At 37.4% G+C, this 16,952-nt stretch overlaps 2 protein-coding genes across 17 annotated transcripts; both read right to left on the reverse strand.

Moving 5' to 3' along the window:
• Positions 1-3,604: 3,604 nt before the first annotated feature.
• On the reverse strand, positions 3,605-7,825 carry LOC113305993 (SNF1-related protein kinase regulatory subunit gamma-1-like). The gene is made up of 7 exons (XM_026554984.1): positions 7,315-7,825; positions 5,267-5,439; positions 4,989-5,039; positions 4,931-4,954; positions 4,572-4,847; positions 4,130-4,293; positions 3,605-3,992 (listed from the first exon to the last, which is right to left on the reverse strand). The coding sequence occupies exons 1-7, from the start codon at positions 7,823-7,825 to the stop codon at positions 3,692-3,694; spliced, it is 1,500 nt and encodes a 499-aa protein (XP_026410769.1). The 3' UTR covers positions 3,605-3,691.
• Positions 7,826-10,047: 2,222 nt separating this feature from the next.
• LOC113302883 lies at positions 10,048-13,310 on the reverse strand. 16 transcript variants are annotated; one of them, XR_003337163.1, is made up of 10 exons: positions 12,870-13,310; positions 12,691-12,777; positions 12,500-12,584; positions 12,168-12,202; positions 11,704-11,764; positions 11,509-11,579; positions 11,279-11,408; positions 11,063-11,179; positions 10,696-10,744; positions 10,048-10,385 (listed from the first exon to the last, which is right to left on the reverse strand). XR_003337163.1 is itself a non-coding variant. In XM_026551849.1 (10 exons), exons 4-9 carry the CDS (start codon positions 11,911-11,913, stop codon positions 10,706-10,708), a joined length of 402 nt encoding a protein of 133 aa, XP_026407634.1. In that variant the 5' UTR covers positions 11,914-12,202; positions 12,500-12,584; positions 12,691-12,777; positions 12,870-13,310; the 3' UTR covers positions 10,048-10,385; positions 10,696-10,705. The 16 variants fall into 16 exon arrangements, 6 of the variants coding, with proteins under 6 accessions (XP_026407634.1, XP_026407633.1, XP_026407630.1 ...); XR_003337162.1 differs by having other exon boundaries at positions 12,456-12,584; XM_026551849.1 differs by having other exon boundaries at positions 11,279-11,369; positions 11,708-11,764; positions 11,887-12,202.
• Positions 13,311-16,952: the final 3,642 nt, after the last annotated feature.

Raw genomic sequence — 16,952 nt, forward strand, 5'->3', positions numbered from 1 at the left:
TCCAACTGATTCAGGGGCTAGAATGTCTTTTTACATGCCTGATTTAGTGTCACGTGTCATGTAACGGCTGTTAGCCTTTTTTTCAAAAAAGCGGACGGAAATGGTCAATTCATGGGCATTAAATAAAAAATAAAAAAACGTGAGCATTTTCTTAAATGCATTTGCCCACATGGGCATTTTATTAAGTTTTCCAATAAAGAGTTGATGAAAGAAGTTCAACCCATTCATGGTGCTCCCGCGAGAGAGTATAGAATAGTAGAAGAGAGAATTCAAAACAGAAGTTTACATTTAACATTAAGAAAGGTTCTCACTACACACAATTAGGTTGAATTCGGAAGAAGAAATATTCCGCACGTTATTTAGTTCCTTTTAGATCATTTCAATTATTTTACATATATTAATTTTGATTTGTGTAATTTGGATTAAACAAACGTTGAAATTGGACAAAAGATTATATTGAGTTTAAAACTAAGGATTACATCGAGAATTTAAAACTAAAACTAAACAAGTGTAATGGTATTACTTTCATTTTCATTCTTATCTAAGTCCATCTTTATCGGAATCATTGTTAACTATAACTGGTTGTTGTCGTGCCTGATGTGGTTGAACTCCATCAAATTCATCTTTTCAGAGACGTAGTTGTGCAACATTCATTCTTGACGTGCCCATTCTCATTCCTCTCGTTGCGCATTAAACAAATCTTGTCAACCGCCTTACGACCTTTCCTCATTCTGAAACAATTTTCTTACGCTCTATTATTTTATCAACATCTGTTTTTTCTCGTTTTTCAAAAAATTCGTGACGTTTCATTCTGAAGTTGATGATTGTTCGGCTTCTTGAGTCATCTTTCTATTTCTTTTTGCTTTTTTGATACCCACTCCATCAAATATATATGCATTCCCATTAAAATTAAGATTAGAATTACTATATAGGGAGAATGGATAAGGTTTGAGTTTGTTTCTGGTAAAGAATAAGGATACCCATGATGCTGAGAAGCATTTGCAGTCCATAAGGTGATTCCTTTGGTACTTAATATCCATTAAAAAGATCAGGGTTATATTGGTTTAGCTTTCTAAGGATGCGGAAATATGCTTCGTGCTTGAAACTGGTAGAGTATTTTTTTTTTACCATTCCTCTTGAGTTTTTTGTTGTTGCTGTTTGAATATCTATAAATTAGTTATTATTACAAACACAACATGCTTTACAAATCAATTTAACCATTTGAAACAAAACTTACTAAATCGACTTCCCCTTACCGTTCACAATTTGACGAGCCATTTGCATCATCAAAGCTACCCGTAGGTTTATATCTTTACTGTTTCATCAAAACGACCAAACAACCCATTTGCATCATGTTTTTAAATATTCTCGATATCCTGACTAAACGATTATGAATTTCGCCCGAAAGAGTATTATGATGTTATTGAGCACCATTGACAAAATTAAGCGTATATGTCACATAAAATCTGCAAATAGCCTTATCGTCGTCCAAACTGTACTTTGGACCGCAAACTTTTGTTGATGAAACATTTCTAGCCGAAATATTTTGTGTTTGTCATGAACTGGCCATTTTTCTTGGAAATCTTTTTTCTTCTGATTCAGAGATAGAGTTCAAAAGTCAAAGTTTGAGTTAAAAGTGAAAATATAAGAATTTTTGGATGTGAAAGGTGTGATTTTGGAGTTGAAAATAGTTGAGTTTATAGGAAATGAGATGAGAGTCGTTGGATGATCACAGAGCACCGAGTGTCTCGAGTTACATCTCAACTTGATCCGAGACTCACGTCACCTAGGACGACCGTCCTAGTTTGAAACGGTCGTCTCAAATTGAGACTCTGGACTCAACTTGAGGCGGGCTGACGCCCAAATTTGAGCGTTCACCCATCCCATTATGTTTGCCAGTCTGATGCAGGGCGAAAGCATTGAATAGAACTAATATCTAAAACTCATGTTTCCGAGATACCACTCTCCAGAAAAACACTACTTTTTCAATTCATCCAAGATTGTTTAACATTAAAACAAAGAGCTCTTTATATAGATAACTCTTCTCATATTTCCTAAACTATCAAAATACTGATTACCTAAAATAAGAGATATTGCTAAACTAATAAATCCCTACATAAATAATGATACTACTAAAATATTCTTCATAAATGAAAATAACTTAATTAATTATAATATTATTTTCTAAATAATAATAATAATAAATAAGAGAATAATACCAATAAACAAATATATTTCCTTTCCCTAAATACTCCATCATTCTCCCCCTTCTCAGAAAAAATTCGCCCTCGAATTTTGCTGGTACAACTGCTCGCATTTATAATCCATTGAGGAAACTTCATATAATCCTTCGGCAAATCCAAACTTTGCATATTTATTTTCGGACACAATAACACTTGTACTGAACTAATTGTACAAACTGCTTCATGAGAATGATCAATGTATTTGGGACATATTAAAAACTTATCGTCAGGGTAAACATCATAGATTGGAGGTGAATTCCAATCCACAATAACTTGATATTTCAATTTCAGAAAAATAAAAGATATCATCAAACCTTTGGATTTCAAACTTTAACCCGGACTCCAACGAATCTCGCGGATCATGTGAAACTCCTTGAAATCCTTTCTCCTTGTCGCTAAAGAGGTTTTTGTTTTCATCACCGGTCACTTCCTCCACTCGCTGTAGGCTAGGACCATGATGAGGCTCTTGCTGATGATGCATTTCAGCCAATTGGAGGGTGAGCGCCTTAACCTTCCGTTCTAGATCATCTATTACCGCTTGGTCTTTCTCATCGCTGAGAGCGGCTCTTCGAACAACACCATAATTTCTTCCTCGAAACATGATGCAGGAGCGTTGCCTGGCTCTGATACCAACTGATGCAAGGCGGAAGCGTTGAATAGAACTAATATCTAAAACTCATGTTTCCGAGATACCACTCTCCAGGAAAACACTACTTTTTCAATTCATCCAAGACTGTTTAACATTAAAACAAAGAGCTCTTTATATAGATAACTCTTCTCGTATTTCCTAAACTATCAAAATACTGATTACCGAAAATAAGAGATATTGCTAAACTAATAAATCCCTACATAAATAATTATACTACTAAAATATTCTTCATAAATAAAAATAACTTAATTAATTATAATATTATTTTCTAAATAATAATAATAAATAAGAGAATAATACTAATAAACAAATACGGTTCCTTTCCCTAAATACTCCACCACAGTCCCAATGTGGGGTGGGAATGTGCAAATCTGCTCATTTGCCCACCCCACTTAGCCATTGCCGAGAAAGTAATCCGCTTTTCTTTTGAGAAAAAGAAATCTATCGAGAAAATAATCTTTCTTTTTACCAACACACTAACTCTGTTCAGCTGATGGATAGCAATTACTTAGCATCATGGTTTTTGACATATATCCGATTTTGGCTCGGAGGTAATGAGTAAATCTTGTACGTTTTTCCCAGAAAAATTCAAAGCACAAAGCAAGAAACTGAAAACGGGCACAAGTTGTACATATATACAAGTACTACCTGCGGGACTGAGATAACACTCTCACTCACCTCCTTGGCTGTTTCTCATTGTTAATCGCTTCAACAACATTAAAAAGGAGGCATAAAAACCATCATGAAATAACTAGCAGTTCAGAAAGAGCAGCTGCTTATTGCAAGTAAACAAGAACTTTCAAACACTGCTGCTGTTCCGAGGTAATGGAATAACCCCATCAAAGAAATCTCCAAAGTAATTACGAGGCTCGTGCACTAGCTTGGATATTATGTCTCTCAGTGAAATCACTCCTTCCAGATTTTCATCCGCATCTACTACGTAGATTCTATGTATCTTTTCTGAGTCGAGTTTCAGAATTACGTCTTTGATAGTATCATCTTTCCTGCACGTAATCATGCCCCGCAACATTGGTGACGCCTCTTGCTGCTCCTTTAGATGGTTTCTAACTGCTGTCAAGAAGCTCTTCGCGGTGATGGATCTGCAAGAAGATCTCAAATTTACAGTATCTTGAGGTTCATTGTCTGTTTTAACAAGATGATTGAAGTCCTCCAGGAAACTAGATATACATAAATAAATGGATATGTACTCAAAAGCAAGTTCAATTCAGCAGCAAACCTGTAATCTTTATAAATTTCTGGGGCAGCAAGGAGAAACTGAACATCCCGTACACTTATATTTCCTAATGCCTTTTGTCCGTTGCATTCAACCACTGGGAGCCCTCCAATCCTCTTTTCTCTCATCAGTTTAAACGCCTTGAGAACAGGCTCATCCTCGTACACCTTACAAGAGAGGAAAACAGGTATTTTAAAAGTAATTACTAATTAGCAACACAGTCAAATTTGAAGTCATTCTTTTCCTTTATTGTACATTGCAAAGAAGAAGAAACAAAACTAGCGCGACTGCGACTTTTAATGCATCAATGATACTTGGAATAATTCAGATAAAGGATTATCCTCATATGAAGTTTAATTTGAACAAAAACACAGAAACATCTGGCAGGCCGAAAATTGCCGACCATGTATGACTTATAAAAAAATAGGAATAGAAGGGGGGATACCTTAATCAATTTATGGGGCTTCATGATCGGAAGACCAAGATCTTTAAGCTTCTTCGTTCCCCAGCTCTCAAACCAATGAAGTCCAACACATTCCGCCAGCATATGCACCACAGAAGATTGTGTGATAATGTTATCGATATTTCCTTCACCCAGATCAACCACTGGTAGGCTCTTCATTTTGTATTTGGATAGCAGCAAAAGCATGGTTAAGAAGGTGTCAGATTTCTGCGGCGCAAGAAATGGAGCCCAACGGAAAGACCCTGAAATGTCTTGAACCTATGAAGGTAATGTCATAAATCTGATTTGTAAAGCAGAAATAAACAAGATAGAAAAAAAAATTGGTTGTGCTCGGAGGAAACCTTTGTAGTCTTATAAAAATCGGAAGAAGTTAAGAGTCTCGAAAAAGCTTCTACCCATTGAGGCAACAGCTTCAGGGGCTGAACTACCATTTAGAGCTGTGACTTCAGACTGCAAACGAAATGTAAATATAAGCCCTTCAGTTTTCATCACGCGAATAGGCATGTTAGTAAACTACCAGGCCAATAAATCGCCGATGGACAATTAGAAACAACAAAAGTTCCTTCCAGATTCGGTAACGAAAGAGCAGTTTAATATAAACAAATTTGGGATTACTTCGAGCAGTATATAACAGAAAAGACCACTCTTCTATTCAACTGTAAAGTCAGACTCCATACCTGATGCAAAAGCCATACAACGATTCCTTGCAACTCTACAATGCCATTGTATCTGTCAATCCAGCTGGCATCTTCTGGTGCCTCAACATTCCTCACAATTGCACTCAAAAGTTTGTGCCTGGACAATATTTGAACAGCATCAGCCAGACTCGAATCAAAATTTATCTCGATCACTGGGTACAAATTGTTCAAAAGAGAAAGTTGATTTCAAGTTTCACACATTAGCTTAAAAAGGCTAGCCGGGCAGAGTAAGACAAACATAACAGGATCTGGATTCTCAATGCAGAACCAAATATGTCAACAACACCTGACAAGGAAACTATAAAGTTTGCTCCAACAGGTACACCATTGTGGTAAATTCTTGCCTTTTGTTACTCTTCAAAAAACTAAGGACAGGTTTCCAAATTAAAAAAAAAAAAAATGCTTCTCTACAGCAAAAATACATTTTTTGGTTCGCTATTAAATCGACCAAATTCGGAAAACATCCAATCCAGTTTTCTCATACGCATAAATATGATCCAAAAGGGGTAACCTAATTACTAAGGGGACACCACTGTTTGCTAAGGGGACACCTTCTTCACGATTTGAAAAAATAAAATTGGCGGGAAAATTGGTTCATCAACTGGCAGAATTTCAATCGACAAAATGAAGGTGTTGTGGTGCGATTCAATGGCTCAAACTTGGTAAGAAGATGTGATATAGCTTAAGGAACACATTATGGGTGTCATAATCGATCAATTTAGGCTGGAATTCTCGGTTCGATTCACCAAACTCAAAACAGAGCAACACACACTGAACACGAGCTCAAGTGTGTTTGTGTTGTGCATGGAGTAATGTGGAGGTGCGGGAAAGCTTCTGAGGCATGAAGAAACTAATTTGGAGAGTTTTGGGAGCAAGTTAACGTGTGGAAATTCTATAAATGGTAAATATTCTCATTTTTTGGCAGCAAAGAATAATCGAATTAAAGAGAAAATATACGCAATAAATGGTCGGATTTCTTGCTCCAAAACACTATAAATACAAGTATAGGTCATTGGTAAGGGAGGGGGAGAGTTTGGGGAAGGCTAGGAAGCAAAGAGAAGCGAAAGAAAATCACACAGTGCAAGTTTCTGCTGCTGCTGGCGAGAGGAAGAAGATGAAGAATTGACGCCACCGAAGCGTCGTTCTTAAACAGTTCCCGCAGCAGTTCTGTTGTGTCGTTGTTTACAGCACTGTGTATGTATCGTTCTTTCCTACACTTAAGTTTATGCAGCGCAACAGTTAACAGCGCAATTGTAATGCTTATAACTGTTGCGAAATATCTGTTTAGCATTTTCTCATCATTTTATCAACTTGTTGGGCTATAAAATTGTATTTTGAGAACATGATTAATATGAGAGGCTAAACCCCAACACTGGGATGATGGAGGAAGCCGTACTTTATGCATATAAAAATTATATTTAATTCTTTTATGACTTCTTGCACTTTTATTAAATGTTTTATGATTTTTCTTAATTGATTGTCATTTCTTTTGATGGTTTATGCTTGGTCTTAGTACTTTTGATATGCCATGCTTTCGATTTACAGTTAATCTTCTAAAAATCTACCTTGGCAAGAATGAGAGTCCTTTTATTTGAACTATAACTGTTTGGAAAAAAATATAATAATTATATGAATAATTATGGTGGAATCCTGAATCCTAGTAACTCTTGATCCTGTGACAATTTTGTATATATTTATGTTTTAAAAATCTATTCAAGTCCGAGCAACGAACTTTTACTACCACTTTCAACACTATAACAGTTGCCTCAAGATATCAAACGTCTTCTGCAGATCAAGAAAATGCGACTTCTTTCGCTAAGATTTCACTACCATATTATTGATATATACTTCCATCGTCTTCCCAATCAGATCCTTGAACATATGATCTACCAAATGTTGATAGGTCGCCCCTGCGTTCTTTAGCCTGAACGACATTACAGTATAGCAGTAAACTCCTATGTTAGTCACAAACGCAGTATGCTCTTGATCTTCCTCGAACAAAGGTATTTGGTTATACCCCGAAAAACCGTCCATGAATGACAGTCTCCCGTATCCTGAGGTTGCATCCACCAAATCTATTATCCGCGGTAGCGGGTACGGATCACTAGGACATGCTTTATTCAAATCAGTAAAATCGATACAGACACGAATTTTACCATTCTTCTTTGGAACGGGTACGACATTAGACATCCATCGAGGATACTGCACTAGTCGAATAAAGCCTGCTTCCAACAGCTTTTCGACTTCTGCAGTAACTCCATCTTTTTTGCTTTGCGTCATATTCCTGATTTTCTGACGAACTGGATGGAACTTCTCATCGATATTTAGCCTGTGGAAGGCTACATTCGGATCTATCCCAGGCATCTCAGCAAAACTCCATGCGAAAACATCGGTGTTTGCCCTTAGAAATGTAATCAAACCATCACGTTCGTGTGCAGGAAGATATGCCCCTACGAACATTGTTTTGTGCTTCTCATCTCCAATCTGGACCTCGATCAGTTTCTCAATTGTTGGGGGTTCAGCTGCGTCCTCTCCCATATATGATTCTAGAGGGAGAGGATTCTGTAATTTCTATTTCTGCTCGACTCGCATGATTTGGTTCCCGCTAACTTCTGACTTCTTGTACCCATCCATGGCACTCTCATGGCACTTGTGGGCGGCCATCTGGTCGCTTCTGACTTCTTGCACTCATCCATGGCACTCTCAGATATTGATGATATGAGGATGCGACTGCACCGATCTCATGCATCCAGTCTCGTCCTACAATCGCATTGTAGGGAGATCGACAATCAAGAAACAAGAAATTGCCTAAAATGGACTTGTCAGACACTGTTATAGGTATCTTCATTTTTCCAATCGCCTTTGTAACTTCGCCACTGAAACCGATAATTGGATTTTCATCCTCTTTGATCAAGTCGTGTGGGAGATTCACAGAGGAATAGGCTTTTGAAAACAACACGCTCATTGAGCTTCCTGTATCCACTAGAATCCGGTGTACACGAAACATGCCAATCCAAGCAGTTATAATGATATTATCATTGTGGGGAGCATATACACTTATCATGTCTGCTTCAGAGAACTCGATATTTGTGCATCCAAGCTCCCGAATTTCCGCTCCATTTCCACTGACAAAATCGATATGATTTGTCAAGTACGATACTTTTAACTGCCTGAGCTTTATCCTTGTCTCATCTTCTGATGCCCGCCTTGTCATTAAATGGATCCTGGCATGACTGACGTTAATCACATGTGCGTTAATCACATGTGTTGTGCCAAACTATCCAGAATCTTTCCCAAAATCCTTTTTCACGTACTCTTGTAGCTTTCCAACGTCTATCATTCGCTAGACCTCGATCTGTAAAGAGCGATAATTCTCAGTCTTGTGGCCATGGTCTTTATGAAAGTTGCAGTATTTGCTCTTATCACGTTTATCACGTGTATCCGCTGGCAAAAGTCGAGGGGGATCAAATCCTTGCTTATTTTCTCATACAACTCTGTAAGCCGTATGTTCAACGGTGTCAGCATCATATCATGATATTTCTGATATCCAGTTTCCATTCGTTCTCCTTGATTTTTCTCCCGAACTTCACCTCGATCGTTATGTTGTCCGCTCGAACGGTTCTTTGACTTGTATTTCTTCCCATCATTTGGATGATTGGATGATCTGTTAACATCTTTCGTCTCTCGAGCTTTGGAGTCATCCTCAACTCGAGCGTATTCTTCTGCTTGATCATACAGTTCTTCCAGAGTCTTTGGTGGTCTCTTGACCAAGGAACTGTCACCTCTTTGATCATATTGGTATGCCTGTTTGTAAGCTTCGATGACGACTTGGTTGTTGGCACCATCCATATTGGCCAACTCTTTCTTGAAGCGTCGAGTAAACTGTCTGATGTTTTCCTCCTTCCAAGTTCCCAGAAGGAATAATGTATGGCATCCCTTCCAATCACGTTTGTTGTATTTTTAGTTAGAGCAGAATTCGTCAATCAACTTATGGTAAGTCCCGATCGACTGTGTCGGGAGCTGATTGAACCACGTTATTGCTCCTTCAGTCAGTGACTGTGGAAACATCTTGCATATGAACTCATCGCTGAACTTCCATAGAGTCATGGCAGTTTCATAGTGTAAAACATGCTGATCTGGATCATCTGTTTTCTCGTCGAATTCTGGCAGCTTGGGAACCTGAAAATTCATTGGCGGCCGGAATTCTCTGATATTCAGTTTGAAAGGAGCCCCAACGGCTCGATGCAACATGTCCATCTTTTCTTCTCTGGAACGCTTTTTCGACATTACTTCCTCGATCATCTTGCAAAGGCGAGCTTCTGTTATTGCGTCCACGTCGTCATCTAAGGAAATGTCTTCCTGCTCATAATCTCGGTCCTTTGGAATATGAGATTTAGATCTCATTCTTTTCATTTGGGGTCCAGTAGGCTCTCTTCCAGCTCTGCCTTGCTCCGAACGAGCATAGTAATCGGGCAAAAATTCTCTCTCATCGTGTCGATCTCGAACCTCATCTTCATGCACTAGTGGAAAATGCAAAAAAAAAGTCTGCCAGAAAAACACTTAAAACCTCTAAAAAGTACTGCTTCTGGGAGCCCTAAGATTGTAGTCTTATTTCTCAAGACGTCTGCTTTTGAGATTCTTTGATTTTTTCAAATTACGACTTCCTTGATCAGCCCAAATTACTAACTTGTGGAAGCAGACGTTTCATTAATTCATAATACAAAAAAAAAAGATTTGGTACAACTGAATCTTTGGCTGAAATAAAATATGATTTAAGCAATGAAATTGAAATAAGCTTATGTTCACAAAATTCATTGTACAACCCCAACAAACTACAATTACTCAAGTTCTAAATCTGCGTAGAATTCATTAAACACATGGATTTCATTTTACAATAACAAACTACAATCAGTTCCAAATCTGAAAATAATTTATGAAACATATAGAAATCTAAAAAGCAAATCACCATAGAAAAACTACCAAGGAAACATGAGTGAAATTCCACGTAACCATAATGCTTCTCCATAATTCCAGTTTTTGTCAGGTGGTGTCTTTGAAGAAGAAGAATTTGCAAGCTTCCTATTACATTTTCATATCCCTGACAGCACAAAACAAATTATAAATATCCAGTGAAAAATAACAAAGAGATATCTAGATGCAAACTAATAAAGATTAAACAAGGACTTGTAGTGACTAACAAAGAAATAACTAATGCAAATAAGTAATGACTGCAAAATAGTTCATTATCTCAGAAAGCATCAACCTTTTCCAAATAACAATAACCAAGCTTTCATTCCCAAACAAGTTGGGGAAAGCACCACATGCCACAACAACAAACACAATAGAAATTCGAAATGTTGATCGACATTTATTTAAAAGTGGCTTGATATATTTAACAACATCATTACCTTTCAGAAGTCAGTGATTATTAAGAGTGCGACGAGCAAGAGAGCTATTCTGCAAAGAAAAGAACACAATCTATGAGAGTCAAATACCAGGAGAGGTAAAATGTGTAGCACGACCTATGGCAGACAAGTAAGAGAAAAAGCTGAGAAAAAGGCAGTTGGATGCCTAAAGAGTTATCTAACATTGGTTAACGCTTAACTCAATGAAACTATTAAAATAAAATGTAACCCCATATGCAACAGAGTAATGATGTTATCACATAATGTGGTTCAAATTCCAGACACGCATACAAGACATTAGTTAAGGTCCATAAACAGAGTTACTACTGCAATCGTAATACCATGGCACTACGGAAGCATATAGTTGTACCTTGGATGGATGTATATCAATGAACAAAATTCCAGGTTTGCTAGTTTTGCGAAGGGGATCGCTAGAAAGCTGTGTGTACCTTTCAAAGGTATCGACAGAAGCCAATGTGGAAGGAATCTAAAAACACGCAAACAAAAAAAATTAATCGTGTCTGAAAGAAGCATAATGAACCTCTAACTATGCCTTTTCAAGCAAAAGGATCTAGAACGATACTACCTCATTATATTTAGAACAAGCACTTCCTTCGCCATAGTTAGATAATACCACCACACCTAACTGAAATGAAGCTCTAATGAACAAGCACTTCCTTCGCCATAGTTATGCAACTTATATTTAGAACAAGCTACTAATGAAGATTGTATATTATAAATAAATTTGGAAAGGAACTTAAAGGAAAAAATGAATAAATCACTGGAAACTCATAAAAATAAAAGGGGAAGATATACTTCGTAGGATCTCTAATATGATTGGGCCTGTATCCTACTTTCTCTAACCAAAACTCGAGAATCAAGGTCCACTACAAGAGAAAATACATAAATAATCGTTAAGAGAATGGAATACAATAAATAGGAAAAAAAGAAGAAGAAAGAAAACTAACAATAAACAGAAAACAAAGGAGCAGAAATGTGTAGAATGATTACATGCCATTAGTTGCATAACCAGCAGAAGTTTCATATCAGGGGTTAAAGTTATGACCTTGTTCTGCAACCACCAAAGGGAATGTTGGATACTAATAGAGATTAGAGATTACAAAAGAGCAGTTATAAGGAACCCAATCCTTGAGTTACAGAAGTTGGGACATGGGATAGAGAAAAGGAAATTACTTGATCCAAGTAGTAATGATTCATCATCTTATAAAGATAATAAATACTAGCACTAGTAGCAGCATACTAAATTTTCACTACATTCAAGACCCGATCATGCTTTAAAGACAAAATAACTCTCATTCCATCCAAAACAAATATTGAGCATACGTAGACGAATAACCCAGGAAGGCAGGAACGAAGTTAGAAACATTAGAGAAATAAGTTAGACTTCGGGTCATATATAATAATTCAATTGAAATTTGAATATTGGAACAATATTCCATCCAGAGAAAACTAACCTTAGCAAGTAGTGATTGAATGAAAATAATGATGTCTGCACTCATAAAGCCAAATATGTTTATCAGATGATACTCTTACTTGCAAGCTAGTAATGCAAATGAGCGTTAGTCATAATAGAACTAGGACTACCAATATGTAATGCAAAAGCATTTTGAATTTCAAATAAGTACACTTGAGATAGGAATTACTAAATCCTACAATACGAACTTATACTGTTGGATTAATATCGGTGAAAACATTATGTTAATCATAATGTTAAAGAACCCTAAAACCAAGTTAAAACATACCCTTTACTAGATTTAATACGAAGGACAAACAAAGTAAGTAATACCACTCGTTCCCAATAATCTTTTGTAGACAATGAAGCTAAAGTTGAATCCCTTCAATCATTATAACCAGCACACCATTTCAAACCCCTGAAAAGTAAACCAAGATTCATCAATTCAGATGAGACGATAAATCCATCAAGAAAAAATCAAATTCGACAAACACTATCAATGAATCAGGAGAAACAAATCTGACCTATATATGCTCAGTATACAATTTCTCGAGCAACTATTCTTTACCCATTTTGTCCATAGCCACATCCCAAATATCCATACTGATATGCTTCAGCAGAAAAAAAAATCAATGAAGTATAAATTACAGTTACAAAAAACTGAAACTATGAAAAATTAGGGTTTTGATTTTGTGTTTCTTACCCTGCAATTAGTTGTTGGTAGATTTAATACTGAAAATTACCCATAACAAAATAAAATCTAAACCAGTTAGGGTTTTCTTTTTCTGTTCTTAATCAATTGATGATCTTGAATAGATCTGGTAAATTGAACGATTATTGGGTTTTGAAATTAGAAAGTTTGGGGTTTTAGAGGTATGAAAGATCATGATAAAATGAAGTAAAGAGTTTATTAAACGATGATGAACGTAGTTCAGAAGATTGGGTTTTTCGTTTGAAGATGAGAAAGAAGCTATTGCAGTTATCTTGTGGTTTAGTAGAGGATATGAAGAAAAGGGTTCGATTTCTCTTGATTCTTCTGTTTCACCATTACTGTTGTTGAGGAGGGGATTCAATTTTTTGGTTTTGTCGAGGAGATGAAGTGAGAGGAAGTGAGGATAACTGAGAGAGAATAGATTAGAAAAGATGCAGGTTTGTTTGGGTTATAGAAACAAGTTTCTCTGGCGGTCTTAATTAAAGTGGGACCACCAAAACAATTTCCTCGGGAAGTCTTAATAGAAATCCACGTGGAATCATTTTATATTTCCCAAACTGTCTCCTTAAATAAAGTCTTCTATAATAGCTCGATTTGCTTTTGTTATTAAAAAGACTACCTTTGGAAGCCCATTGTATAGAAAGCCTAGGGAAGTACTTAAAAAACTCATATCCACTAGTGATCATTCCTGAATCGTTTTGAATCGTTTTGAATGGGTGGTAGTTCTGTCCGCACTCTGCTGAGTCGCAACTGGCCGGGTCCCTGCTCGTCGGGGTCGTACACGCCTTCGTTTAGGTAGATCTCCAGTGACCAGCAGATTTTTCTCTGGTCGATCAAGATCGATCACTTCTCTGTTTTGGTCTGCAGCTTGTGGGCTCATACGATTTCCAAGGCGCTTCCACACAGATCGACCCCTCTGGTTGTTCAGATTTCCAGACCTAGGTCGAGACTGGTTCTCACGTTCTAATCTCAGGAGAGCGTTCTCTTTCTCCACCTCGTTCAGCAGATTGCGCAACAGTTCTTCCTCTGTACTAGGAGTCGCGGTTCGTCCATCTCGCAGGTCATGTCGATCGTCATTCCTCCTTGATGGGTTGTCGAATACACGACATTCGTCTCCTCGAACTTGTGGGTTTTCCCCATCAGCATCCATTCCTTCGTCTTCGATCACTGATTGTTTTTCGCTTCTCCGATTCAGATCTCACGGGAACGATTTCGATCCCGACTACGATCCCGGGCTCTGTCATGAGCACGATCTCGACCCTGCCTGTTTCCAGTGGGTACTGCTGGAGCTGACTAAACCTCAATCTCGGGCCTTTCAATTTCGCGTCTCCTGCGCTGTTGAGAATGGCTAACAGAATCGACCCTTCGCGCAGTTTGTTTGACTACTGCCATAACTCGATTTGGGAAAACACGATTTTCTTTTCTCGATCCCCTTGGTCGACGCCAATGTTTGTATGGTAAAATATTCTTCTACCTCAAACACGAATTTGATGTGATTCGTTGAAGATCGATCTGCTACTTTTTTCTCCAATTGAACAGTGTTAGGAGGGGTACCGGCAAAAAGCCCTCTGATGCTTAAATTAGCTAGAGTTTTTCACAGGAGTATTAGTGGGGAAGATTGCCTACCTTTTAGGATTGTAAACCATCTATTTATATGTTATCAATTTCCGTTTTTTTTTCTCTAATTTCGAGGTAGGCATGAATTGCAATAACTGACCCTGCATGTCTCCTCACATAAATTGTAATTACTGGCCCTGCATGCCTCCTGTAAAAACTGGCCCTGCATGACTCTCTGGCATAAATTTCCTGCATGACTCCCTGGCATAAATTGAATTTACTTGCCCTTTTGAAATATTCTATAAGCTTCCCTGTATGACTTGGCCCGCAACCCCTTTCTAGAAACTTACTCTAGGGTTATGGAACTAGCCAAGCAAAAATGGTACAAAAGGTTGGCCCAAACAAATTGGTGTAATTGGCTAAGCCCACATAGTTGGGGAAATTGGCTTAGCCCAACAATTGGGGTGAAAACATCCAGAAGTGCAACTGGACTTGGTGGAAACATCTTAGCCAAATCAATGGGTTGTCTAATGACTCGGCTCGTCTCGGCGGCATATTAATCCTGCAGTGTTAATGATTGGGGCGTAAAATCCAAGGAGCATGGGAGTAATTTGCACCGTGATGCGTTGAATCAGGGCCACAGAATTAAGTTGTGCCGCGATACACTGAAGATGATGAAGATCTAATGATGAACGATTCTCTCTTCTTTCTATTTTCAGATCTAGTTTCTCTCCTTTTTCCTGCTAGTGATGAAGATGATGATGAACGATTCTCTTTTCTTTCTATTTTTTTCTCTACTAGTGATGAAAAAGAAGAACGATGATGATGATGATGAATACGATAAAGTTTTGCGTTTTTTTTTTTTTGATGTTTGATGATGAAGACGGTGAGGTTGAAGATTCTGCTCCTATTTATGATGATGATGAACCTTATCATCTTCACATGCTTGGGTAAGTTTCGGATCTACAAAAGAAGATGAAGATGACGGAGTTCGTTTCTAGAATGAACTCTGGTTTGTGATGAAGATTTTGATGTTTTTTCGTATGTTGTTGCTGCTGATGATGGAGACGATGAAGATGAGTTGCTGTTGTTGATGAAGAAGATGAAGATGAAAGAGTTCATTTCTGGAATGAACTCTGGGTTGTGATGCAGATTTTGATGTTTTTTCGTCTGTTATTGCTGCTGATGATGGAGACGATGAAGATGATGAAGATGAGTTGCTGCTGATGATGAAAGAAGATGAAGATGACGGAGTTCATTTCTGGAATGAACTCTGGTTTGTGATGAAGATTTTGATGTTTTTTCGTCTGTTGTTGCTGATGATGATGGAGACGACGAAGATGAGTTGTTGCTGCTGATGAAGAAGATGAAGATGATGGAGTTCATTTCTGGAACGAACTATGGTTTGTGACGAAGATTTTGATGTTTTTTCGTCTGTTGTTGCTGATGATGATGGAGACGATGAAGATGAGTTGTTGCTGCTGATGAAGAAGATGAAGATGACGGAGTTCATTTCTGAAATGAACTCTGTTTGTGATGAAGATGACGGAGTTCATTTCTGGAATGAACTCTGTTTCTTCTTTTTCTGCTGCTGTTGAAGATTTGGGTTCATGTAAAGAATGAATTATGTTTTTAGATTTTGAATTACTAGGTGTTCATGTAAAGAATGAACTCGTGTTGAAGATGAACTTTGTTTTTTTTAGTAGGTGTTCATGTAAAGAATGAACTCGTGTGTAAATTAATAGGTGTTCATTTGAAGGCATGAACTCCGTTCATTTGAATCATTTGAAGGCATGAACTCCGTTCATTTGAAGGAATGAACTCTGGAGTTCATCAGATAGAATGAACTTTGCACAAAAAATAAATAGGAAATTTAATTTAGTTTTAGTAGGAGTTCATCAGACAAAATGAACTGCTACAGAATATAAGTAGGAATTAACACTGAAGGGTACTTTGGTCCATTTAATATTTTTATATAATTATAGACCCAATGAAAAAGGTGATTTCTGAAAGAACCAAACTGACTTGGGACCACCTATAAAAAGACCAGATGATATTTTTCCCTTTTATTTTATTTTTATTTTTCATAAAAGTGGATTCTGAAACCCTGATGCTGAAAGGTAATGAAAGCACCAAGAATAGATTAAAAGAGAACGATATTGGCAGTCAGTTGCTGGGTAAATTCTCGGAGAATCACCTGATCATATAAACCAGGAGGGATAAAATGGTCACATCAGTTTTCCACACAAGCCATTGTGTCATCCAGAAGTTACCTTAAATCTCTTTTCTGGTCTCTGTAGTCTGAACCCTTTGCCATAATAGAGTTCCGACTGTGGATAGATTGTTTAAGGAAGACATGTCAGATTATGCGCAATGCTTGAGATTCTCTCTATCTACATAAACTATCACTGCAAGTCCACTAAAGATGCCAGAGCTATAAAATGAACAACTTTTTAATGGCTCCGAAGGCATGAGATGTGTCCGCTTCAGAAAAAAAAGGTTAAGATACGCAAATAA

Source organism: Papaver somniferum, chromosome 8, assembly GCF_003573695.1.
Source record: "Papaver somniferum cultivar HN1 chromosome 8, ASM357369v1, whole genome shotgun sequence".
NCBI lineage: Eukaryota > Viridiplantae > Streptophyta > Magnoliopsida > Ranunculales > Papaveraceae > Papaver > Papaver somniferum.